Raw genomic sequence first — 26237 nt, forward strand, 5'->3', positions numbered from 1 at the left:
AGCAGCCCTGTGACAGCACCATCTCTGAAGTCTTCTCCCTAAACAAATAGCCTGGTTGGTACTAGAACGCCTCCCAATATAATTTGATAGGCAGTTCCACGGGCAGTTAAAATAGGCCCATCTGGGTGGGGATGTTAGGACCCGTGGGGTGAAGCCTGCCTTCTAGGTAGGCACGTGTACAAGTGCTAACGTGGTGGAGACAAGCATTGATTCTAGAGGCAAAGAGGTGGAATACTGAGTCAGCTTGATAACGTAGACACCTATGACCTAGGGCGAGGGAATCAGGTTTTATAAACCTCAGTTTCCTCTTCATTAATAGAGGGATGAGAATACCACCGCCTGCAGTTCTGGGAGGCCTCATGAATGGATTGTCACATGCTTGGTACAGTGCCTGGCGCATGGCTGTTCGTTATTCCCTTTCCCTGTTAAAGAAAAATGGCCATCACCAATAAGTCGGACAGAGAAAGACAAACACCATATGATATCACTTATCTGTGGAATCTAAAAACACAACACAGAGAATGCAACAAAAAAGCAGCAGACTCACTGATACAAGAACAAACCAGCGGTTGCCAGCGGGGAGAGGGAAGGGAGAAGGGGCAATATAGGGACGGGGATTAAGAGGTATAAACGATTAGGTATAAAATAAGCTACAAGGATATATTGTACAACACAGGGATTATGGCCAAATGATTAAGATTGTACATTTTAAGTTATGTATATTTTACCACAATAAAAATTTAGGAAAATAATGACCGTCACCATGAGCAAAGGTGATGCTCTAACGCCGGTGTATTCACAACAGGGAAATGAGAGTTGCAAGATAAATTAATGGGATGAAAGAAAAGTCAAGAAATAGGGCTGAATATGTAAACAGAGATGACTGTTGAGTCTCTCGGCTGTGCCAATAAAATATGCACACCTAGAAACAACAACCCTGACCCCTGCAGGAAGAAAATTCTACTATTCAAAGGTGGTTAGGCAAATTGAGAGAGGCAGCTCTACACAGGCACCGCTGAGCTTTTTTTAATAGTCCCGAGAAAGGGAAGACTCCTCTCCTAGGGAAAAATAGGTGTGAGCAGGCAAATCAAAAGCCTGTTTAGGCCTGCAGGTCACTGCCAATCTCCTCACTTTTAAGGAAGAATAAGGGAAACTACTAAGACTTATTTCTGACCCTTTGTTATTATAGTATAGAAAGTTTGAATATCAAATAATCTCATTCCTTGGTAAACTTTCTGTAATTATCAGTAACGCTTGTGTCTGTGGCACAAGATGATATAGCCTAAAAGTCCCAGGAAGAACGCAGTTCAGTTTCTAGAAGTTTATCCTAAGGAGGTAATGAGACAAGAACACTAAACTGTTTTAACAAGGACAGTTGCTGACATTTACTTGAAGTGGCTGAAATGCCCGTGAATAGGGAAACGCGTGTATAAGAAAAACAGCTGTTTTAAAACATTTAGATCAATGAACTTCTGTTATTCCTTCACGATAATGGCATCATTGTACATGTAGTGCTTTGTAACCTGCTCTTTTTTGAGTTAACTATATGTCATGGAGAACTTTCATTTTAATTTTATTTTTGTATTGTTACGAAGAAAACATAAAAACATATATTTTAAAGTACAGTGATAAAATGAACTACAAAGCTTTAAAAGTAGAACATCGCTGAAAACCTTGAGGTCCCAGACGTTATCCTCTCTGGCCCGGATCCTCCCCGGACCCGAGCTAACCACCCTCCTGACTTTAGTGCTATCCATTCTTTTGCCTTAGTTTATAGTGTTACCACTTAGGTATGTGTCCCTAGATACATGGTTTCATCTTAACTAGTTTTGAGCTTCATATCCATGGAGTTATACTATACGCATTGCACTGTCATTTGAATCTTCTGTTCAGCACCCTCTTCAAGAACTCATCAGTTGAATACGTTGATATGTGTGGCCCGAGTTGGTCATTTTCAAAACTGTAGCATTTTCCATTAGGAGTATATTATTGTGCATTTATCCGTTTTCCTGACCGTGGCTATTTCAACTGTTTCCCACTAGTGTCTGTTGGAAACAGTGCTGTAAGGAGTATTTTTATACCTGGTGCACAAATAAGAGTTTCTCTGGAGTAGGTAGCAGGAGACGAACTTGCTGAATAGTAGGATAAGCAAATGTTTGCCCCCATTTACATTAAACCAGCACCCTGTGAGCATTCCTGCTTCTCTGCCTCCTTGTCATCACTTGTTATCCTCAGATAACTTTGCTCATCTGGTAGGTGTGTAATAGCATCTCATTGTGCATTCTGCTGGTTTCCAAGAGGTGAGCAGCTTATGTTGTTTTTCTTGACCCTTCATATATAGATCTGTCACTTATTTATGCATTTCCCTTCTGAAGGTTCTTGGCCTACCCCACACTTAAAGGAATATTACCAAGTGGAATTATGGCTTCGACCTTGAAGGAGCTTACATACCTGGTCAGGAGACAAGAATATTCAGATCAAAGTGAGATCACATCTGTGAAAGGGTCTTGACCAGAGCCTTTAGTCACTGGCCCTTCAGGATCACTTGTGGAATTTTCCACTTTTTGGATTCTAAATACCATTCATGAAAAAGATCAAGTAGCAGAATAATGGACAAAGAAGGAGGTCAAAATAATTACTTCCATCCCCCGTAGATAAAATCTATTAGCAGTTTGCTTTGTTTTTAAGTGGCATTTGGATGCTTAAGACCAAGACTGCTGGGGACTTCACTGGCGGTCCAGTGGTTATTGACTTCGCCTTCCAGTACAGGGGGTGCGTGTGCGATCCCTGGTCAGGGGAACTAAGATCCCACACGCCTCGAGGCCAGAAAAGCAAAACAGGAGCCATGTTGTAACAAATTCAATAAAGCTTTAAAAACGGTCCACATCCCAAAAAAATCTTAAAAAAAAAAGACCAAGACTGCTTTAAATATCCAAAACATTTTTTTGGTTTTGTTTGAAGATTGCCACCCTGTTGTAAGAGAGGTGCCAAGCACACATGAAGGAAAACAGAAGTAAGAATGTTTGCACCAAGGGCCAGAGGTTCCTTGGCTGCAAACTAGACTCCCAAGGAACCTCTCAGGAAGGACCGATCATTCTGGAGGGGAGCAAAATATTTTAAATGGTTTCTGCCAACATACCTGAAAGTAACAGTTATTTCTCGACTTTAACAACAAGAAGGTATTCGCAGTGGAGCTGGTACTAGCTACTTGCCAGAAGAAAGCTGCCCCCTCTGTGGGGTTAAGGTTGGGATGGCATAGGAACTACCTCCAAAGGAGAGAGGGATCTCATTCCCGGGGAAAAGCACACCCCACAGGAGTTAGGCAGGAATGGAGAACAGAGCAGAAGAGCACTCCATTAAGAAAACCCCCACGTAAATTAACTAACGGTGATTTCCAGACTGGAAACTTCATAGTTAGGGACCTTGTCTACACCTCCCACCACCGTGTCCCCAGCACCTACCCCAGTTACTGCCATAAAGTGGGCACTCAGTGAAGGAAGGTTGAATGCATGTGTTTCCTGCAGGGTTTGGTTTCTAGTTACACTGAGCTCAAGACACATATCCCTGCCTCTAGCTAGTCTGTCATCACAATTCCTGGCTCTTAACCATAATTTTGAAGTAGAAAATGCAAAGGAGCTTTCCAAGTGTTTCAGAACTCACCGCAAAGCAGTGAAACCAGAAATCAGACCTGCGGTGACTCTGAACTTCAATCAAGTCTTGAATTCTTCAATGAGCAGGACAAAACCCCAAAAGATCACAGGTCCAGACAAGCTGCAAAGTTTCTTGATGTGCCTGCCTTGATGTTAAGAATCTCCCTGTTTCGTTTTCTTCTTCAGATCTTTTCCTAATAACTACTGGGACAAGTTTGTAAAGAGAAAGGTATGCCTTGTTGGGGGGCGGGGCAGGGGGAGTAAATTCCATGACCTCCAAAGAAATGTAAATTGTTTTTTTAAGTTCTCCATATACGAACATGAATAAATGTAATGGTGCTTTTATGATGGCATCTCGAGAAGAGTAAGCCACAGAAGGGGTTTTATATGAACGCATGTAGGTTTGGGGCTTAGTTCCTATACTCATCTGCCTTAATCAGCTTAACAAAATCACTGTTTTCTACATACTAGGTTTTTTCTCTCCTCCTAAATGATAGCTAGAAAAGCAGTTTTCACTTAATTGTCTGTATCACTTCTGTTTTCTCTGGAGGTTATTTTTTTCTCTTTATTTTCCTTTTGCATTTTGACTCATGTCTTTATCAACCCCTTGGAAGAGCCCAGAGCATAACACAGCTCTGACGGCACCGGGGCTGGAGAGAACATTGGTGGTGCTGCACGGCCTGAGCTCACCCTGTCCTCCTCTCTGCTTTAGGTGATCAACAAGTATGGAGATCTCTACGGAGCAGAACGCATTGCTGAACTCCTGGGGTTGGACAAAAATGCCCTCGACTTTAGCCCAGTAGAAGAGACCAAAGCAGAGGCAGCCTCCCTGGTGTCATGGTACAGAGCTTAGGAGTTAAATCCCAAAGTCTGGCTGACTAGATCCTTTATCTTTCCAGTCCTCTTCCCTGTGCTACAGGGAAAGCTCACAGTCATGTCTTCGCTGTCTTAGACTCTGGTCTCGCCTAAGTGTTTCTTCTAGGTTCTAAAATATGGGCGGGGGGAGAGCACTGCTTTAAAAAAAATTGAAAGACTTATCAGCCTTTATGCCTGATAGAGCTGAAAGAGAAAGACTAATTAAAATTTCAGGGTGTGTGATCCAGCCACTCTCATTCTCATGGTGAACACATACAACTTGATAAACCTCAGAGCTGTATTTAGGTTATTAAACCCAAGAGAGAAAAAAATTCATTTTTTCCCCTTATTAAACACTTAACTAAATCTTGACATTTTTAAGTTTTGAAATGATTTGTTCCCCTTTAGGCTAAGTTCCATCGACATGAAGTACCATATCTGGAAGCTGGGAGTTGTTTTTACGGACAATGTAAGTATGGCATCTGGGAAAGCAAAATTCTGTGCCCCAAGTCCAGGGATGTCATTAGATGCCACAAAGAAACAAGCTATGGAGGCAGCTCAGGAAGATGCAGGGAGTGCTGGGCGAAGACAGAGGGCCCTAGGGTGCTGGGGGGACACTTCTCTCTTGTGCAGTAGTATGAGGCAGATGGGGCTTGACTTGGCAATTCTTGGGCCAGCTCAAAGCACCTCAGTCCCCTGAATGCCTGAAAAGCTGCTCAATTTCTTCCATTTCCACAGTCCTTTCTCTACCTCGCCTGGTACACGACCATGTCAGTCCTGGGCCACTACAACAACTTCTTCTTCGCTGCTCATCTGCTGGATATCGCGATGGGCTTCAAGACTCTGAGGACTATTCTGTCATCTGTCACTCACAATGGCAAACAGGTATGGGGTTTATACTGCTGCAGAACAGGAGGGACCTAGATACGGTTAGGAAAGAACATAACCAGTGGGCTTCCCTGGTGGCGCAGTCGTTGAGAACCCTCCTGCCAACTCAGGGGACACAGGTTCGAGCCCTGGCCAGGGAGGATCCCACATGCCGCGGAGCAACTAAGCCCGTGTGCCACAACTACTGAGCCTAAGCTCTGGAGCCCGCGAGCCACAGCTGCTGGGTCCACGTGCCACAACTCCCGAGGCCCACGCACCTAGAGCCCGTGCTCTGCAACAAGAGAAGCCACCGCAATGAGAAGCCCATGCATCGCAACCAAGAGTAGCCCCCGCTTGCATCAGCTAGAGAAGGCCCGCGTGCAGCCATGAAGACCCAATGCAGCCAAAAAAAAAAAAAAGACCAATGACTTAGATATATATAGATCTATACATATATACACATATATACAGCTATATGTGTACATAGGTAGACATATATAGCTATATATGTTATATACGTGTATGTGTGCAATTTCTATATATACCTATCTAGTCATTGCTCTACATCCAGTCTCATCAATATCTAGTCTGTCTTCTACAGAATTGTCAGGGTCAATCCCTTGATTAAAGTCCTCTAATGGCTCCTCCTGTGAACAAATTCAAACTCCCTAGCATTTTATTCCTCATTAAGTGCAAATCCACGAATGAGACATGTTCCCTCACATCTCTAAATCTCTACAGGAGAAGGGAGAAAAGAAAGGAGTTAATATGTACCCAGCTTGGTACAGCCATTAGGGGAGACAGTATGGCAGTTCCTCAAAAAATTAAGTACAGAACTGCCACATGATCCAGCAGTTGCACTTCTGGGTATATATATCTGAAGGAGACGAAATCAGTATCTCAGAGGGATATCTATATTCCCATGTTCACAGCAGCATTAGTCCCAATAGCCAAGATATGGAAACAACCTGTGTCCATCAGTGGATGAATGGATAAACAAAATTTGTTATGAACATACAGAATATCATTCAGCCATTTAAAAAGAGGAAATTCTGCCTTTTGCAACAATATAGATGAGCCTAGAGGGCATTATGCTAAGAGAAATAAGCCAGACACAGAAAGACAAATACTGTATGGTGTCACTTACATGGGGAATCATAAAAAGGGCAAACTTCTAGAACCAGAGAGTAGAGCAGTAGTTACCAGGAGCTGGGTGTGTTGGGGGAAATGGGGAGCATTGGTCAAAGAGTACAAACTTTCAGTTATTAAATAAATTAGTTCCGGGGATCTAATGTAAAGCACGGTGGTTATAGTTAAAAATGCTGTATTGTATGCTTGAAATTTGCTAAGAGAGTAGATCTTAAGTGTTCTCAGCAAACGCATACACACACACACACACACACACACACACACACACACACACGGTAACTGTGTGAGGTGATGGATATGTTAATTAACTTGATAATGTATGCATATATTAAATCATCACATTGTACACCTTAAAAAATAAAAATTCCAACCAGAAAAAAGGTCAGATTAACCTTTAATTGTTCTAAAATGAAAGGGTGCTAGATCATCAGGTATTACGATGGTTTATTTCTCTAGGCTTCTGGTAGTGGCGCCGGTTTCTCAGTTGACACTAAAAAGAAGGGAGGAAAGCTAGAGATAGAAATTTGCTGCCACATACAAGAAGCTGAAGTTTGGGGAGGTAATAACAGAACCTGTGATATAGATGTTTGCTTAGAGAGTGGTAAATACTTCCTTATAGGTTCCTGGGAGAAAGGGCATTGTGTATTATTTTTCCATGTGTGTCTTGGGAAGTTTTATCCTATAAAGGTGGCATTTCCCAAAACGGGATTTATGGAATGCCAGTTCTACAATTTGTTCTTTTAGAATTCTTTTCTTCCCCTTTACTCAGATATAGAAAGTTCAGATTTTATTGATTTGGTTTAACGGTGTTATACAAAACTGTACTTTAAATGAAAAGTTTAAACAATGAATTTCTTTTAATTAAAAAACAATTTTTATTGGAGTATAGTTGACTTACAATGTTGTGTTAGTTTCAGGTGTACAGCAAATTGAATCAGTTATACATATATCCACTCTTTTTTAGATTCTTTTCCCATTTAGGCCTTTAGAGAGTATTGAGTAGAGTTCCCTGTGCTATACAGTAGGTCCTTATTAGTTGTCTGTTTTATATATAGGAGTGTATATATGTCAATCCCAGTATCCCAATTTATCCCTCACCCCCTTATCCCCTGGTTAGCATAAGTTTGTTTTCTACATCTGTGACTCTACTTCTGTTTTGTAAATAAGTTCATTTGTACCCATTGTTTTAGATTCCACATACGAGCAACATCATGCGTTATTCGTCTTTCTGTGTCTGACTTACTTCACTTAGTATGACAGTCTCTAGGTCCATCCATGTTGCTGCAAATGGCATTATTGTGTTCTTTTTTATGGCCGAGTAAGATTCCATTGTACATATATGTACCACATCTTCCTTACCCATTCCTCTGTTGATGGACATTTAGGTTGCTTCCATGTCCTTGCTATTGTAAATAGTGCTGCATATTGGGGTGCGTGTATCTTTTTGAATTATGGTTTTCTCAGGGTATATACCTAGGAGTGGGATTGCTGGGTCATATGGTAATTCTGTTTTTAGTTTTTTAAGGAACCTCCATACTGTTCTCCATAGTGGCTCTATCAATTTACAGTCCCACCAACAGTGTAGGAGGTTCCCTTTTCTCCACGCCCTCTCCAGCATTTATTAAACAATGAATGTCTTATATGGGCTTGCCGACTAAACTCTGGCAAGATTGTTAAAAAAAAAATGTGCCCAGTTTGTGCCATATGCCGGGTATTGCAATAGGCTCACAACCACCCTATAAGGTAAGTGTTACACTCACTTGAGAGAGAAGAGCACTGAGGCTCAGAGAGGCTAAGTATTTCACCCAAGAGCACACAGCTGCTAAGTGGCAGAACTTAGATTCAAGCCCATTTGTTCCTTGGTGCAAAGCCCACATTCCTTCTCTTTTTTGAAACCGGCTGCTTTCCGTGAGGTCTGCTATCCAAGGTTCAAATCACTAAATTCATTGTTCAAGAAGCTGCTGAATATGTCTGTTCTGGTACTTATCATGCCCACTCCCTTTTGTGTAGCAGCTTGAGGGCAAAGAAAGACTTTATGTTGTTGATCTTCACAGCTCCAGCCCAGCACCTAGTCCCTGGTATAGGCCCGATGAGCAGGTCCTGCGTAGTCCTCATTTATTGTGCCTCTGAAAGCCGAGAAACAAACAGGCCCTATGTCCCTGGCAAAGGTCCAAGGCAGGTTTCTTCATTATGAAAAATGTCACTTTGCTCAATCATAATTCTTATAGTAACTTCAAAGCTGTGACAATTATCCAGTTCATGGTTAGTTATGAAATATTGTGATGTAGGGATACCCATGAGCCCAAGGAATCTGTAGTTTCTTTTTTTTTTAATTTTTAAAAAATTTTATTGAAGTATAAGTTGATTTACAATGTGTGTTGATTTCTTCTGTACTGAAAAGTGACTCAGTTATACATATATGTATATATATATATTTTTTTTTAAATTTTTATTGAAGTATAGCTGATTAACAATGTTATATTAATTTCTTGTAGTTTCTTTAGAAGCAGCATTAGAACTTATGGTTACCAAAGCGGGGTAGGGAGGGATAAATTAGGAGTTTGGGATTAACATATACACACTACTATATATAAAATAGGTAAACGACAAGGACCTACTATATAGAGCACAGGGAATTATACTCAATATTTTGTAACAACCTAAGTGGGAAAAGAATTTGAAAAGGAATAGATACATGTATATGTATAACTGAATCACTATGCTGTACACCTGAAACTAACACAGTATTGTAAATCAACTCTACTTAAATAAATAAGCAAATAAATAAAAGCAGCGATAGAGTGAAAGCGACATCTTGAAGCCTTGGGTCACTGCTATCTCTGTGAAAAAACAAAGTAACCATCCTCAGAGCACCGTCACTATTCTCATCCTTAAATCCCTGTGTAGTTGATATGCGCCCCGTGCAGTACCCCAGCTGTTAGTCTGCCTGGGCTGCCATAACAAAATACTGAACACTGGGGGCTTAGACAACAGACATTGATTTCCTCTCAGTTCTGGAGGCTGGAAGTCCAAGATCAAGGTGTGGGTAGCCTGGCGTGCAGCTGGCTGCCTCTTGCTGCTTTTTCACTTGATTATCCTTCGATGCGTACGGCTACCTGGTATCTCTCCTTCTGAGTCCTAACCTCCTCCTCTTGTAGGAACACCAGTCAGATTGAAGCAGGGCCCACCCTCACGGCCTCATTTTAATTAAATCACCTCTTTAAAGGCTCTATCTCCAAGTGCAGTCACCTTCAGAGGTACTGGGGGTTAGGGCTTCAACATATGAATTCTGGGGGAACACAGTTTGTTCCATAACAGTCCATCATTACTCTTTTCTCCCAATAAGCCTGTTTCTCTCTGTGATCTTGCTTTCCTTCGGCACCTGCTGTATGACAGCCTTCGTTCCAGACCCCTCATCTTTCCCCTTTCCTCTGTTTTCTTGGAGTCTCCCACCAACCTTTCAAGGTGGAGAAGACCCACCTCCTCTTCCCTCTCGCTCTCTCTTTCCGCTGCCAGTTGGTCCTGACTGTCGGTCTCCTGGCCGTGGTGGTTTACCTCTATACCGTGGTGGCGTTCAACTTCTTCCGCAAGTTCTACAACAAAAGTGAAGACGACGATGAGCCCGACATGAAGTGTGATGACATGATGACGGTGAGAATTCCCTGTAGGGTCACCTGGCGTGGCTGGGACAGAAGGGCTGTGGGCAGAGCAGGACAGAGATGAGAGTAGAACACTGATGTCTCATCCGAAAGGGAGGTGGGTCCTGGAAAGACAGAAGTGATGCAATAGACCACGTGTCGGGGCCCAGGCGGAAGGAGAAACACACAGCTAAGCGGATCACCATCCATCCACATCTGTGTGTGGTGAAGACGTGAGTTACCTGTGTCTGTATCTCACGGAAGTCAAACTCTGATTCTTTGCCTCTGAGAGCTAAGAGCAAAGTCCCATGAATCTGGTGCTCCGTTTATTTCAGCAAGCCAGTGGGGCTTGTTTCAGAACAGCCATGTCGTCTGAAAAATGTCACAGCAGCAGGACTGGGTCAGGGCGGGGCTGGGGCTCCTGCACGCATAGAAGGGCACAGCGCAGGGTGAGCCAGCACAGCTGCAGTAGCATCTCTAGACGCTTATCGTGACCAGATTTCAGGAAAAGAATGTGTGTATCAGAGACAGGTGACAGTACACTGACCCCCTGCCCCCGCCTGTGATCGTTTCTCCAGAAAATAGATATGCTTTTTGGCTAAAATCTCTGCGTGAGTTTTCTTGGGGCAAGCAGCCCATGAGACAGCAACACTACAGGCACAAGAGCAACCGTATGACCAGCGTGGGCTCCGTGCTGCCACTGGCTTTTGATCTACCAGCCATGAGACTGCCTCCACACTCCCATCCCAAAGCCATCACTGCCAGTCAGGAGGAGAGACAGAGGGCAGCCTGCTCTGTGAGCCCTGGCCCAGGAGCCTACCTGGAGCACACGGGCACTTGGGAGGAGATTCTGCGGGGAGCCCCGCCCTCCCGGGTGCGCAGAGGATGCCAAGTAGGGGAGGCCTCTTCCCGGAGGCTGTAGCCCGGCCCCAAGTCCAGGCTGGCACTTGAAACTTAAGTGAGAGAAAACTCGTATCTGGCATAGGCCATCCTCATCAGGGCAGAAAGTTCTTTTAACTTATACACACCTAGAGTGAATTCTCACGTGTGTGTCAAAGAGTTCAAAACTGTTTTTAAGAAAAGAGCAAAAAACACCTTTTAAAGGCTACGTGGAACAGCAACCTTTCCATCTTTATAGACACCAACCTAACCAGAGGGTGGAGAGGACAGAGTTAGCAGCATGAATGTGTTATTGTGAAGAGTACCCTTCTCCTGCCTCAGGGCTGTCATGTTTTGATCTTGTTACATGAATGATCTGACCATCTCTGTAAAAACAAACAGAACTCTGCACCTTTTACCTGAATCGCCATCATTTTTCTTCCCTAGTGTTACCTGTTCCACATGTACGTGGGAGTGAGAGCTGGAGGTGGCATTGGCGATGAAATTGAAGACCCCGCTGGGGACCCGTACGAAATGTACCGCATCGTCTTTGACATTACATTCTTCTTCTTCGTCATTGTCATCCTGCTGGCCATCATCCAAGGTATGCTTGCCAGTTATGTCATCTGCATGGGGCTCAATCTGATTCTCTTTGCCTTTCTGCACCTGACTTAACTGTTTTATGTAAAGAGGTTTATGCATTCGCTTACCTGTTAATTCAACAGACATCTCTTTTTTTTTTTTTTTTTTTTTTTTTTGTGGTACACGGGGCTCTCACTGCTGTGGCCTCTCCCGCTGCGGAGCACAGGCTCCGGATGCACAGGCCCAGCGGCCATGGCTCATGGGCCCAGCCGCTCCGCGGCATGTGGGATCTTCCCAGACCGGGGCACGAACCCGCGTCCCCTGCATCGGCAGGCGGACTCTCAACCACTGTGCCACCAGGGAAGCCCCAACAGACATCTCTTGAACGTCTACCATATATAAAGGCAAACATACACCCAGGCACTGATACAGGAAACTTGAGCATCCTTACAGAGGACTCCCCTCGCCCACTCCTTCATTACCCACTCTAAGTTGATCATTTCTGTCTCATTCTGCTTCCTAAATATCTCCATTGGCTAGTGTTGCCCCACATCCTCATGATTCCTGCCCTGATCATTTTCCTCCCACGCGATGGGGTGGGAAGCAGCAGAAAGAGGATCTGTGAGAGTGTGACATGTGTTTTCCTTCCTTGCGGGGTAGAGGTAGTGGTATTTTGGTCAGTAGCTTGTCAGGAGTTAGAGAAAGAGGGTGATGAATTTAGTTTGAGTCATGCCAAGTTGAGGTACCTATGAGACATCGTGCAGGCGTTGAGGGCTAATAAGCAGTTAATTGTAATGGGTCTTTCAAGAGACAAGTCAGGAATGGAATAGGATAGAAATATTACATTCAATAAGGACACACAAGACAAATATTAATGAATACAAAAATCAAAGAAATGGGATCCACTGGTGGTGGTGGTCAAAGATGTAGGCGTAGAGACTTCCCAGAAGGAAAAGCAAAGAAACTGAGGAGGAGCCCTGACTGATACATATCAGTGCCTCAGGGACTCGAAGAGGAAGAGCCGATAAGGAAGACAGAAAGGGAACAGCCAAGCAAAACAGTAGGACAAGGAAGGAAGGACAGGAAGAGAGTCCAGGAGGAGTGAACAGTTAGCGTCAAATACTGCTGAGAGGCGTTGTAAGAGGAACCATAAGAAATCATTAGCCAGGACTCAGCATTTGAAAACACAAGTTATTTCCCTAATTTTGATTTAATTGTATCATTCAGCTTTATAATTCATTTCTTTAACATCTTTATTGGAGTATAATTGCTTTACAATGGTGTGTCAGTTTCTGCTTTATAACAAAGTGAATCAGTTATACATATACATATGTTCCCATATCTCTTGCGTCTCCCTCCCTCCCACCCTCCCTATCCCACCCCCTAGGTGGTCACAAAGCACCGAGCTGATCTCCCTGTGCTGTGCGATTGTTTCCCACTATCTATTTTACGTTTGGTAGTGTATATATGTCCATGCCTCTCTCTCACTTTGTCACAGCTTACCCTTCCCCCTCCCCATATCCTCAAGTCCATTCTCTAGTAGGTCTGTGTCTTTATTCCCGTCTTACCCCTAGGTTCTTCATGACATTTTTTTTTCTTAAATTCCATATATATGTGTTAGCATATGGTATTTGTTTTTCTCTTTCTGACTTACTTCACTCTGTATGACAGACTCTAGGTCCATCCACCTCACTACAAATAACTCAATTTTGTTTCTTTTTATGGCTGAGTAATATTCCATTTTTTTTAACAAAACATAACAGCCTCTGCCATTCCATCTATCATTCCTCTGCCCTGACTAAACAGGTTATTTGAAGTGTTTTGTCTTTGTATTTAAAATTCCAGGTCTTATTATTGATGCTTTTGGGGAGCTGAGAGACCAGCAGGAACAAGTACGAGAGGATATGGAGGTACCGTTCTACTAAATCCCAACTTGATTTCCGTTATCTCACAGCACATGGATTTTTTTAAACAGTAGGTTCTACTCTTATTTAGGGCCAGCCCTAGGCAAAATTACCAACCATGATTGTTTTCCAAGCCTGTCCTCTTCTCTGGGCCCATCTACCTGCTCTGTGCCCTACCACCACCACCACCCCCACCTGCTGCCTCCGCCAGGCCCCAGGCTTAGGAAGGAGCAAGTACCCTCCACTAGGTAGAAGCTAGGTATGTGACACTCTGGAGAAGACGACTAACAGCCTAAAGCATGAAAGACAGAAATATTTTAGTGTCTCTCAATTCAAGCAGAGATCCTCACCCTTTTGCTACCTGCCTGTAATGTCACGCCTACTCATGCCTTTTCTCCCTGTTATTCTTCTTAGACTAAATGTTTCATCTGTGGGATCGGCAATGACTACTTTGACACGACCCCTCATGGTTTTGAAACACACACCTTACAAGAGCACAACTTAGCCAACTACTTGTGAGTATCCTTGGTCAGCAAAGGTGATGGGGCAGGGCCAGGAACAGTGAGTAAAATACAGTTACGTCATGTAGTTCACGCTCTGCCAATGCCTTTTCCTCCTTGGTCTCCGGAAAGTAGAGGCAATTAGGAAAGAGCTTGCAGGAGTCCCCATGAGCCCGTGTCTTTGTCCATATGCCCTGCCCCTCCCCGTTCTGATTGATAGGTGTGCGCTGCAGACTGTTTCTGCTCCAAGCAAATGTCAGCCCCTCAGCCTGGAATTAGATCCCACCCCTTCTAAATCAAGGTCATATTAACTCCAGCAAGTTTCCTCTCTGCTGAATTTTTCCTATCACCATATAATATTTTTTAATCCTAAACAAAGAAAAAAGGCTGTGACCCCACTTTTCCTTCCAGCTGTTGCCCTGCTTCTTCCTTCCCTTCCAGCAAAACTGGAAAAGTGTGCATGTTCAGGGTCTCCAATCTCTCTCGTCCCACTCTCCTTTGAACCCCCTCCAGTCAGGCCTTCCTCTAAATCAATTCATATTTGCTCTTGTCAAGGCGGCCCGTCACCTGCGTGCTGCTGAATTCCAGGGCAACTGAGTGAGAGTAAATATTTTTACTTTGTGTAAAAGTACTTTGTGTGTATCTTTGAGACACACAAAATTTCAATTCTATATTCTTATAAGATGATAAATTGGCCTACTAAGAATTATACGGTAAGAGTTTTGGTTACCATTTTATTGTTTACCTTAGGACTTCTTTAAAAAACAATAAAATGGTAGCCAAAATTCTTCCTCACAAGTGATCTTAGCTCAAGGTTTAAGGACCTCTCCTCACAAAAAGGCTAATTTTGAGATAAATGTATATTATTATTAGAAGATGATGGCGTATGTTGTCATGCCACGTTTCCCCTATTCTGAAAGGTATAGGAGTCAGCATGATGAACAATGTATTTAATCCTCTCTCCAGCTCACTTGACTTTGGTATTCTAACCAAAGAATCTAATATTGTCTTTTTCTCAGTTGTTAAACCTTTGTTCCTCGTTCCAGGTTCTTCCTGATGTATTTGATTAATAAAGATGAAACAGAGCACACAGGTCAGGTGAGAAACACCTTAAGATAGAGCTTCCCCTTTCTACGTCAAGCCTCAGCAGAGCACAGGATACCTGAAATAGAGAGGTGACCCCCATTTGTCTCTTCTGTGCTTTTCCCACTGCTTCCTGCATTGTTCCACCATCTCTTTGTGACTTAAGAAGCCAAAATTCTAAGGCAACTCCCACCTATTCCAAAAGGCCCCCTTGGTTATCCTTCCCAGCAAACACTGACATTTTCTAAATCCTTATAGTTGCTGCTTCAGGGCAGAATAGCTGGAGGTGGGGAGAACGTTACAGAGAAAAAGACAATGCAAAGCTGAGTGGGTGGCTCCGACAAAGAGCAGGAGAGTCGGAGCAAAATGGTGAGACGACAGCCTAAGAAAGATAACGACCTCCTGTGTGGGTGACACAGGGATGCGGAGGTGTGGGTGTGACAGGGTGCGTGAAAGTATGTGTCAGAGGGATTCTGTGACTAAGTATGAAAAAGAAGTGTAAAGACAGAGAATAGGGGAGGAAAAGGTAGCTTACCAAATATTCAAACGTCATTGGATTCCTATATTCTGCCTTCTACCAGTTACAAATGGCATGGAGTCAACCCTCTGCTAAATCTTTAAGTATTTTTAGTGGCGATCATCGAGTTGGTCTCACTGTGGGGTTTTTGTTTGTTTTGGTGGCGGTGACGGCGGGGGGGGAGGGGGGGGCGGTCAGAGGAAGGGAGAAAAGAAGGGAGAAACTTCTTGCTCCCAAAGCAGCCTGAGCTGGGAACAGTGCAAGAAAGAATGTACCAGTTGGGCCTCACATTTATCCACATCAGTATTCCCAAAGGGAGACATAGAGAGGGAAAATAAATTGGGTTCCAGCTTACTGTGGTTTATAAAGAAGTCTCCTTTGTTCCCGTTATTTCAGGAATCTTATGTCTGGAAGATGTACCAAGAAAGGTGTTGGGATTTCTTCCCTGCTGGTGACTGCTTCCGGAAACAGTACGAAGATCAGCTTGGATAAATGGGAATGAAAGAAGCCTCCACCATTCTGGACGGTCAATAAAATCCTTCTCTTAACAGTTCTGCAACACATTTGAAAAGTGACATTTCCTAAAATGCCTCCCTTACAAGGAAGTGTTTGTTACACATCTGTGGTATTTTGGAATTGATTTGGCTTTTTGTATCTAATGGACATACACTGTGCGAGATAACCTGTCAAAAATGTTGAAAGAAAAAAGAGTATGGCCCAGCTTCAAGGAAGCTCTAGTTGCAAGCCTTCAGGTTTCTCAGTTCTAACTAGGTCGTTGGGATGGTACCACTGAGGGAAGGGCTAGAGAAGCAGGAAGTTTGGGAGGCACAATACCTGGAATTTTAAACACTTGAATTCCACATGATGGTACTCCACTAGTGACTCACGGTCTGAGCTACAAAAAAATCATTTTAAAACTGCAGTCTAATTTCTCCCATGGTACTTGCTAGTGAATGTATCCAGAATCAGCTTGAAAAGCTTTAAGCAGTTAAAGAAATAGAAACAAACAAACAAACCGCCACTTTGTCGACACTGAAGTATCGAGTAAGTGCCTTACAAAACCTCTTTAGATATAGCTATGCAAGTTTTTTACATTTATGTTCGAGACGGACAGTTCCATTAATTAGTTGTGTGGATCTTCTGTCTTACTTTATGAAACTGCACTCAAAGGTTATTCATGTTTTTTTTTTTTTCAGTAACAGCTTGTCAACTGCTGTTATCAGAGAAAAAAAGTACTGTACTGAAAATTCAGAAAAAAATCTCAATCTTATGCCAAATAGAGTAACGCTTTATGGTCTCCCTTGTAAGTAGTGGAGCTGCTCTGTTTAGGTGAATCTCCTTAAATAAAATGAAGTGTCCACTGCAATAAAGTCATAATCACTAACTCACGGTTTGGCCTCTTGTAACGCCCCCTTTCTGGATGATTTACAACCACCCTGTGGTGCTGGGAAAAGGGACAGGAGACTAACAAACAGCCCACGGCTCCCCGCACAAGAAAGAAAGGAAGAAAAAAAAATCCACAAACCAGCGTTTGTTTATTTTGGCCAAATGCATGCCTGGTTTGCTTAGCTCTCTTCATCAGCTGCACCCGCTATGCTGTAAAAATTGAGAGGAAGAAACTGGACACAAGGGCCGTAACCTCTCCTGCCCTTAAGAAGTCTATTCAGTTACTAAGCCAGAGAACAAATGCAGCGAGCCGCTTACTGTCTCATTTCGGATTTGTTGAACATGGGGGAGGTAGGCGTCTACTGCTAAGCGTGATGGCCACACGGGCTCGGGCCGTGCTTGTAAACCAGCTGTTCTGGAAGGACAGCCTTGGGCCCGCCTTCCCTTACAAGGCAACCAAAATTGGCTTCAGGCACTTTTCATTTTCTTTCTCTCTCTTTTTTTTTTTTCTTTCATCAAGTTTAGGAAATCATGCTGTCCAACCAATCTTCAAGCTCTTCCTCAGTAACATTTCTGGATATACTCGGTTGCTCAGATGCCACGTTCTTTCCTTCCAACGCAGACGGTTTTGCAGGATCTAAAAAAATAAAAGCAACATTAACAACTTCACTTTAGTGCCAGAACCGAGGGTTAACGCTTCCCTGGGGTTTGATCCATGCTGGAAATCAGCCAAAGTCTGACTTTGCTCACGATAAGGGGAAATGTTCTATTATTTTCCTGCTCCCTAAGAAGATCCAGTGATACCTAAACAAATTCATAAATGGAGTAGAGATTTGCTCTTCTATTTATTTGGATGATGAATTTCACAGTTCACTAGTTTTTTTTAAAAGACTAACAGCTTAGTTTCCTGGAAACTAAAGCCATTAAAGGGTCCTGAATGCAGTGTATGGACGGGGCAGTCACTAGGCCTCTCCCTGTCAGATGGCCCGCCATCTAACAGAACATGCACAAATGAGGAAGTCGTCTTTTGTAAAAAAAAAAAAAAAAACAACAACCAAGATCGAAATAGCAAGCAAGAAGCACAAAGAACTGATCAACAGGCCTGTTCAGACAGTCGATTAAAAGGTCTGCTGCTGCACAGCTGAGGCCACGGGTATCGAAATGCCTTTTACAGCACGAGTTCAATTTGCAGCCCCGGGTTTAAGATTGCAATCAGGCAGGCAGCAGCTTTGGAAGCCCAGTAATATCGAGTGAGAGCAATGTTGTCAGAAAGGTCAGCTCAGGGGGAAGCAGAGACGTGAGCACAGAAATAGATGTCAGTGGACAAGGCCAGATCGATGTCAGACACTGATGAAGATGTGTAGGGATGTGACAGAGGTGAAGCTATTCTCAGAAAAACACCAGAATCGAGAAGATGGATGGGGAATAAAATGAAAACCATACCTGTTTCTTCTTGGGCCACCTCCTCATCTTTCTCAGATTCCAGGTCCTGAGCTGTCTGGTCTGCTAAGATGTCACCGCTCTCTTTTACAGACGCATCTAAATTAAGCAGCAGATCTAGTTCTTCTTCCAAATCGTCTGCTGCCGACTGCAGTGGGGAAGCGGGGTTCTGAGAACCCTTGAAAGGGCCCGGTCCTAGGCTGTCTTTACCCAAGTACATGGGGCAGCCAGCGGCAGCAGATTTCAGCTCAGAGATGGACCCCTTTCCTCCAGGCCCCAAGGGCCCCTTTAACTGCATCCCTAGTCCCTTGCCATCATTATTTCTCTTTGGTTTCACCTGAGGAAGCTCTAAAGGAAGGGCAGTCTGAAAGAGAAGCACAGTATCTGAGTTAATGTGAGTCCTGCCGTATTTGCTTAAGCAGAAATTAAAGCAAAGGAAGCCATCAGACTTTGTGGAGTAGGAAACTCAATTCAGACAGGAAGGTCACAAAGTGTCTCCATCCAGGTCCTGCCAGCACCCCTCTTACTGCTGCAGGGGTAAGTGTGGGAGACCTCCCTACTGTGCCCACCTCAGCCATGTGCCAACCTGCTCAGAGCTGAAATCAAAAGGGCTGTGCACTCCTGTCACCAGCCTGAGAATGGACAGTCCTGTAGGTCTATGTGAATGTACACTTAAGCCTGTGACGAGGCAAACGTTTGTAAAAAGTCACGGAGAAGTAATTAGCAAGTCGGATCTGTTCACTGAACTAAGATGCACACATATAGGAGATGAAGGAACAAATTCACCAAGAAGAAAAGAATGACCGTTAGTAACATTATTTGAGTAAAAATTGCCAGACAGGAAAGAAAACATTCCATTTGATTACATTTGTAAAAAACGTCCCCAACAGGCAAAACTAATCTTGAGTATGAGCAGTCAGGATAGTGGTCTTAGGGAAGTATTGCCTCGGGGGGGGTGGGGGGTGGGGGGAGGTTCTGGGTGGTGGCGGCGTTCTGATCCTTGATCTGCATGTGTAAAGACTTACGCACGCACTTCTCTATATGTTATAATTTAATAAAGTTAAACCCTCCCCCCAGGTGACTGTAATGTAGAGGAAGGCTGAGAACCACAGTTCTGGAGGGAGGCCTGTGGTGACTAGGCTGGCATCAGTGGGTAGGTTCAGAAGGAGGGTCAGCTGCTGTTGGAGGTGTTGTCCCCTTATTTGTACATTTAAGCATCCTGAGCAGATCCAGTTTGCTAATAGCTCCTTAGGGCTTTTAAGACCGCGTGCCTTTACACAGGAACTTAAATATTCATCCAGCACTGTCAGTGTGCAGGGCGAAGATGGGATGTGGTCCCCTGTTCTAATCCTGGAATCATCCAGTTGGTCTGCACTGGCTGGCTGGCATTGTCTTTGTTTGTTAACTCCCGGGTGAGTCTAACATGCAAACACACTTGAGAATAACCGTTCTACCTCATGGGAGGAGTGGGAAAACCTAGCTAGATAGTTAAAAGTTACTATTTACAAAAGTACAATTCTTTTATATCTTTCCTCTGAGGCCTGCCTCTGACAACATCATCCTTCACTTTCAAATGCTCACACCACTTCCCGTTTCTCTCCTCAATCCTGGGGCCCCCATCACCTTCATCTCAGTGTTTCCCTGATGTGTTCTGTTAACCACTCCTCATTGTGTGGGATCAAACCAAGTATGTCAGGACTTTGACCATCTCTGGACAGCCAGAGGAAGAGGAGTGCTCACCCAATCACTAAGACAAGCCCCAATACCCCCAAACGCTCCTAAAGACATCCCAGGGCGATTCCCCATCAGAGGCAAATGCTGTCCTCTCTACTTCTCTGCCCCTAAGTGTCCTCCAGCCTGAATTCTACTTGCTGCCCTAAATTTGACGTAAGTGCCACAGAGACAGCTGGGTGGATACCCACTGATGCCTGCCTATGCTCAGGCTTAGCATCACATTCAACTGCAGAACAAAACTGATCACTTTGGTTGCTGGGATTCTATTGACAACTAGTACTGCCTAGGGTTTCACTTTTTAACAAAATCCAATCTAGCCACAATTACATTTCAAAGTTCCTTCTGGTATAGCCCTTGGGCCCCTCCTCTCTTAGCCGATTCAATGGCTCCTCTCTTAGCTACCTTACAACCGATATCTCCCAAATTTATATTTCCAACCCTTGATTCTGAACTATAAATTTCTATATCCAATTGACTAATATTTTCACTCTGACATCTCAGAGACACAAACCCATAATGTCCAAGCCTCACCCTTCCTAATACTAGCTACCACTGAGTTGCACAGGCTGGAAAACCTAGAAAATTCTTTCCCTGCTCCCTCTCCATTTCCAGTATTTCACCAAGTCCTGTTAATTTTACTTCTGTAATACACCTCTTGGTAAAGTCCAGTTCCCTGCCATCTCTACCATCATTAGCCTGGTCCAAGCTACAGTATTACTCACCTGAGCCGTGCAGTGGCCTCCTAATTTGCCTCCCCTCATCCACTCTACTCTTGCATGGGTGTGCCTGTGCAGATTTACCCTCAACACAGACACCCCAGTACAGTCCTCTCTCCATCCTGCAGCCGGAATGTTCTTTGTTACTGTTATTGTTATTAGCACAGTTGTTAATGCAGATCTGATTGGGTCACTCTTCTTTAAATGTTCTTATGCTTTGGATCTCGGCTTATCTGTCACTTCTTCAGGAAAGCCATTCCTAATCACACCAAAGTCGATCAGGTTCACTATTACATATTCTCACAGCATACTGTCCTTCCCCTTCACAGGACTTATAATTTGATAACTTGATCAATACCCATCTTTCCCAATAGATTAAGCTCCATGAGGGCAGGAACCATGCCTGTCTGTTCACCACGGTAACCTTAGTGCCTAACACAGAGCCTGGCACATAAACATTTTGAGTACAATACAAGGCAGACTCTATACTTCTACATTTCATTCAATTCTATTACATTTGATCCTTTAAAATGTTTCAAATATAAAATGAAAAAACCTTTAGAAAGTATTTCATTCTCCCTCAAAACTTTACGAAATTCTACCTGATACAAAACGCTCAGCTTGATGAAAGGAAAAGCTGAGTCTGAAACATCCTGCAGGGGGATGTTTTTCATTCTTCTTCTTCTCCTGCCCTAATTCATACCAGCCTCAGGATGCTGTCAGGGTTTTTACCTGGACCAATTCAGCAGCAACATTGAGTCGGAGTGAGAGAGGCAGTTCTTGAAGGGCTCGAACCAATGACTCACAGTCCACATAAAATGCTGAATTCTATATATATAAAAAAAAAGATAGATTATTGATCAAGATGATTACATATGGGGCTTCCCTGGTGGCGCAGTGGTTGAGAGTCCGCCTGCCGATGCAGAGGACACAGGTTCGTGCCCCGGTCCGGGAGGATTCCGCATGCCGCGGGGCAGCTGGGCTCGTGAGCCGTGGCCGCTGAGCCTGCGCGTCCGGAGCCTGTGCTCCGCAACGGGAGAGGCCACAGCAGTGAGAGGCCCGCGTACCGCAAAAAAAAAAAAGAAAAAAAAAAAAGATGATTACATATGACCTTTCAGAAATAAAAGAGCACAAGACGATAGGTAGTAACTGTAAATAAATCATCTATTACTTTTAGCCGCTCAGGTTTGCGTCTCTGAAGTCTATGCTCTGACCCACAGGCTAAACTGCCCCTAGATAAAAATGAAGACCAAACCACTGGTACTAAGTGACCCAGACCCACACTGGAAGATCAGATCATAAATCACACTTGATATGGTTCTAGTTTCTACCATCTCTGCATTAAGATAAGCAAAACCAAAAGCACCTTCCTGAGCCACAGCTCAGGCTGCCAGAGCAGCAGCAGGGTGGTGATCACCTCACATCAAGGCTGCACGGAAACCTGGAACCTGCGGATGCTCTTGGAATTACTGAAAAAAACTCAAAGCACTTAATGAAATCTAACTGGACATCTCCCCCCAGATTCAGATGGCTGGCCTTCAGGAGAGCAGGGAAGAGCTGTCTCAGCAGTCAGATGGGGAGGACAGTCACAGCCAAAGAAGCCCATGAGGTATACGCTTCTCTCTCTTCCAACCAGAAAGCAGAGGATGGAAACTTACCCTCCAGCTGGCAGCACTTTGTGTGAGGCCAACACTGTAAGTCCCTTGAACTCCCTTCCCGTGCATAGACGCAAAATCCCATCCAGGCAATGCCCTCACAAATTGACCATATCTGAGAAAACGGTCCAGGTTATCGCATGACCCCTAACGGCTGTTTCTAGGTGCCCCGGCCACCCAAGAGAAGGAAAAACTAAAAGGTGGCTGCCACATTAGAGGCAGACACCACGGACCACCTTGTCTACCAAGGACTATCACAGACCCAGGTAGAACCATGACTTACGCTGCAATCACTGATATCAAGTTAGAGAACACCACCCAGGGGTCATGGAGTCTAATCTCTATTCCACTGTAAGGATGCCTTGGGTAGATGGGTTTATAATGACTGGAGGTGGGGAGTTATTCCTGGTGCTCTCAAGTAGAGCGCCGACACTAAACGCAGACCCACTCGAACCCCTGAGCCTCACAACAGCAGTACACAGGGATCAAAAGAAGCAATACAGCTTTTCACCTGCCCTTCTGAAAGTTTCCGGAGATGGCTAGCTCTAAGGTAAGCAAGGTTGGCAGCAGCAGATGTGGCCCCTCACCCTGGAAAAAAAGGAACTTACATCTAAAAACATAGAGTATTTAGGGAACAGGAGAGTGGGAAATGCACTACATGTGCAGGCCTTGCCGCAGTCCTGCACTCAGCACGTCAAGTGCTTGATCAAGACCAGCATGGCCAGTCTTTGTTTCGAAGTTTGGAGAAGACCTCTCAAACCACTAGAAAAGTGTGATCCTGAATGCTTAACCCATGAGTAAGTCACCACATTACAAACTGGAAATCTCACCCTTCCCACTGCCAAGGTGTCTGCAAAGTCACCCGGGTAGACCCCCTGCTTTCAGCCTATAAAAGAGCAAGAACTTTCCGTCCACGATGCCTGCCAACCATTCACATGCTGCTGTCTCAGCTCTCTGGAGAAGGCCCGCTGAGACGTGCTGGGGTCCAGCTAGAAGTGCCCAAACTTCCTCCCCCCTTTTGCATCATGTGTGACACGGCTACAAGGTATATCGTTAACAATGAAAAGTCTGTGAGATCCAGGGAATGGCCAGGCTGTGCTTATGTGCCGAGTCCCAAGTGATGGACCTTCAGCTGCTGGGGTGTCTCCTTTCCCCACGTCTCCAATTCCCACCCACCATCCAAGGCCCAGGTGATAGGGCACCGCCTCCATGAGGACCTCAAGACACTTCAGCCCAGCACAGTGACTTCTCCTCGTCTCCCTGCAGCAGTCCTAGAGCCTAGAACCTACCATGAAACACCACGATGTAAGAAGACTTCCCCTTTTTTGTCACCAGTTTGTCCCCTAAAGGGCTACAGCTGGAGGCCTTAGATATAAAGGGAGCTGAAGTGAATTGCTTGTAATAGTAAAGTGTGAATCTGAAAATAGATTTAATTGGAATAACCACCATGAATTAGCTTTTTTGCTCCATGTTGTAAATAACTGGTGGGTCATCTCTGCCCGGAGAGCCCCATCCCCACATCCACCTGGCCAACGCTGACAGTCACTCACAGTTGGAGCACGCAGCCTGGCCACCCCAGCGCCTCTTCTCCTGCAGATTCGGAGGCTGGGGGCAGGAGGCCAGCCTTGACTGTTAGAACAAAGTCCCTCCAACCCCACTTCTCCGCCATCAGTGTGCGCACAGACTCGGTGGTGAGAATCTATTCCCGAAGGCTCCTCCCTGTCCAGGAAGCCAATCAGACTCCGAGTCTCAGTGTCTGCGTAAAGGTACACCATTTGGTGAGGAACGAACCTACTAGAAACTCCACTTACAGCCTCTGATCAGACCATTGCACCTTCCTCGAGAGCCACAGCACTCACAGTCCGCATTCATTTGGGTACTCAGGGACCACGGGGACACTTTACAGTGGAAGTGCTCAGATCAAGTGACACTTTAGAGAAAGCTGGGGCGCCTTCCATGTACAGAGCGTCAGGCCTCATTCAGTACTGCGCTCTCAGGGGTGGGCCTGAGTGTTCCCTTAAAAGCCACGCACTCAGGAACCACGGCGTGCCACCCAGTGCTCCGTGGTTGCTCGAGGAAGCTCTACTGACTAAATAAGTTGCTAGTCAACACAACTGAAAAACGGAATGAAAAAAAAGCTTCAGGTGATTTTCAAAAAATAATGGACCTATTTTTTTCTCCCTCAGTTCTCCTCCCACCCATTCCCTCCTCACATGTCCCCATACTGTCCAAAGGACAGGTCTGAAAACGCCACTCATGGATTGAAGGGACCAACTCCCCTGCGGTAATGGGGCCAACACGGCTGAAGCAGGGACCCTGACTGCCAGGCCACCTTCCCCTCACCCTGCATGTGAGCCACAGAGACATGAAGGCAAGTCACAGGGACAGCACTGGGCCCTCTCCCATCAGGGTGCCCTTCGGGGCCTCCGCCAGGACCCACTGGCAAACTCTTCACTGCTTCATGTCACTGGCTGTGCTCGGGACAGAGGAGCACATGAGGAACAACTGATAGATAGACAGATAGACAGATAGATTCTTCTCTTCTTTTTCTCTCTCAAGTAAGCAAAAATAAAGAGGACCGAGTGAGGGGAGATGTGGGACACAAAACAGTGCCGGTGGCGAAGAGATGAATGCAGTTTGGGATGTGCTCTACTAAACTTCAACTCAAGATGCTCACAATCAGGCTTGCCTTCTCTCGCTCCGTCAGTCATCACTGCTCACCTCATCAGCGTGCTGGGAAGCTTAGCGCCCCTGCGAATCTTTCTTGTCCTCACATCTCACGTCTGGCCCGTGACGCAATCTACTACGTCCTCCACTGCAGTCCCATCTGCCAGTGAACTGTCTTCCATCTCATGGCCCATGCTGTCGGCCCACGTCCCCTCCGGTTCACCCCACGTAATATCCTCCTACCTGCTCTCCCAGCCTCCAGCCTCTGACCTCTTCAGTCCCTCCTTCCCAATATGGCAGAGGTCCAGTCTAGCCATTTCCGTTGTCTTGCTAAACAAAACTTTTGTTAACAAGTAACAGTAGTAATAAGAGCTAATTTTGAGTGTTTCCTCTGTGTCAGGAACTGCACAGAAGGACTTTTATTTATAATCTAATATAATCCTCATGACAACTCTGAGTTACATTTTATTATTAGTTCCATTTTCCAGATGAGAACTAGTATTTACGCTCAGGTTTGCGTCTCTGAAGCCTATGCTCTGACCCACAGGCTAAACTGCCCCTAGATAAAAATGAAGACCAAACCACTGGTACTAAGTGACCCAGACCCACACTGGAAGCCGCCTCTTCTGAGAATCCACACTCCAGCTACACTCCAGCTATGCTCCCGACTCTGAGCACAGCCTGGTCTTTCAGATCTCATCATTCTCCTGTTGTTCCCCACATAGAACCTACCAGAACCATACTCATCCATCCACCAAGGCCCATTCAAATGATCTTTATCCCATGCTCCTACTCTCAATCACTTCCAGCCCAAAGCAGCTTTCTCCCACAGTATTATGTTCATTCATTTATTCTACCACTTATTTTATGTTGCATTCTTTTTCATTTATCATGTAAATATTTACCATCTACTATGTGTCAGCCACTGTGCTAAGGTAAGGGGCCTAGGGCGATGAACAAGCATGGTCTCTGTCTCATTCATCTTCCAATAAGCTACATCTAATAAAATATCTAA

The 26237-nt window shown here is 44.7% G+C and overlaps 2 protein-coding genes across 3 annotated transcripts in view; one reads left to right on the forward strand and one right to left on the reverse strand.

Annotated features, from left to right (window-relative positions):
- Nucleotides 1–16817, forward strand: part of RYR3 (ryanodine receptor 3) — a 555614-nt gene extending 538797 nt beyond the window's left edge. For both annotated transcript variants that reach the window (XM_049705467.1, XM_049705468.1), the window contains 10 exons: nucleotides 3837–3879; nucleotides 4363–4490; nucleotides 4914–4974; nucleotides 5244–5390; nucleotides 10038–10172; nucleotides 11486–11642; nucleotides 13466–13530; nucleotides 13939–14039; nucleotides 15071–15122; nucleotides 16021–16817. In XM_049705467.1, coding sequence (XP_049561424.1) covers nucleotides 3837–3879; nucleotides 4363–4490; nucleotides 4914–4974; nucleotides 5244–5390; nucleotides 10038–10172; nucleotides 11486–11642; nucleotides 13466–13530; nucleotides 13939–14039; nucleotides 15071–15122; nucleotides 16021–16116 — 985 coding nt within the window. In that variant the 3' untranslated portion in view covers nucleotides 16117–16817. The remainder of the gene's footprint in view (nucleotides 1–3836; nucleotides 3880–4362; nucleotides 4491–4913; nucleotides 4975–5243; nucleotides 5391–10037; nucleotides 10173–11485; nucleotides 11643–13465; nucleotides 13531–13938; nucleotides 14040–15070; nucleotides 15123–16020) is intronic.
- A 323-nt stretch (nucleotides 16818–17140) lies between these two features.
- AVEN (apoptosis and caspase activation inhibitor) overlaps nucleotides 17141–26237 on the reverse strand; it is a 197251-nt gene continuing 188154 nt past the window's right edge. The window contains exons 4-6 of the mRNA XM_004274038.4: nucleotides 21633–21728; nucleotides 18454–18814; nucleotides 17141–17647 (exon numbers count right to left, since the gene is read on the reverse strand). Coding sequence (XP_004274086.1) covers nucleotides 17532–17647; nucleotides 18454–18814; nucleotides 21633–21728 — 573 coding nt within the window. The 3' untranslated portion in view covers nucleotides 17141–17531. The remainder of the gene's footprint in view (nucleotides 17648–18453; nucleotides 18815–21632; nucleotides 21729–26237) is intronic.

The sequence above is a fragment of the Orcinus orca genome, chromosome 2 (assembly GCF_937001465.1).
Source record: "Orcinus orca chromosome 2, mOrcOrc1.1, whole genome shotgun sequence".
NCBI classification, from domain to species: domain Eukaryota; kingdom Metazoa; phylum Chordata; class Mammalia; order Artiodactyla; family Delphinidae; genus Orcinus; species Orcinus orca.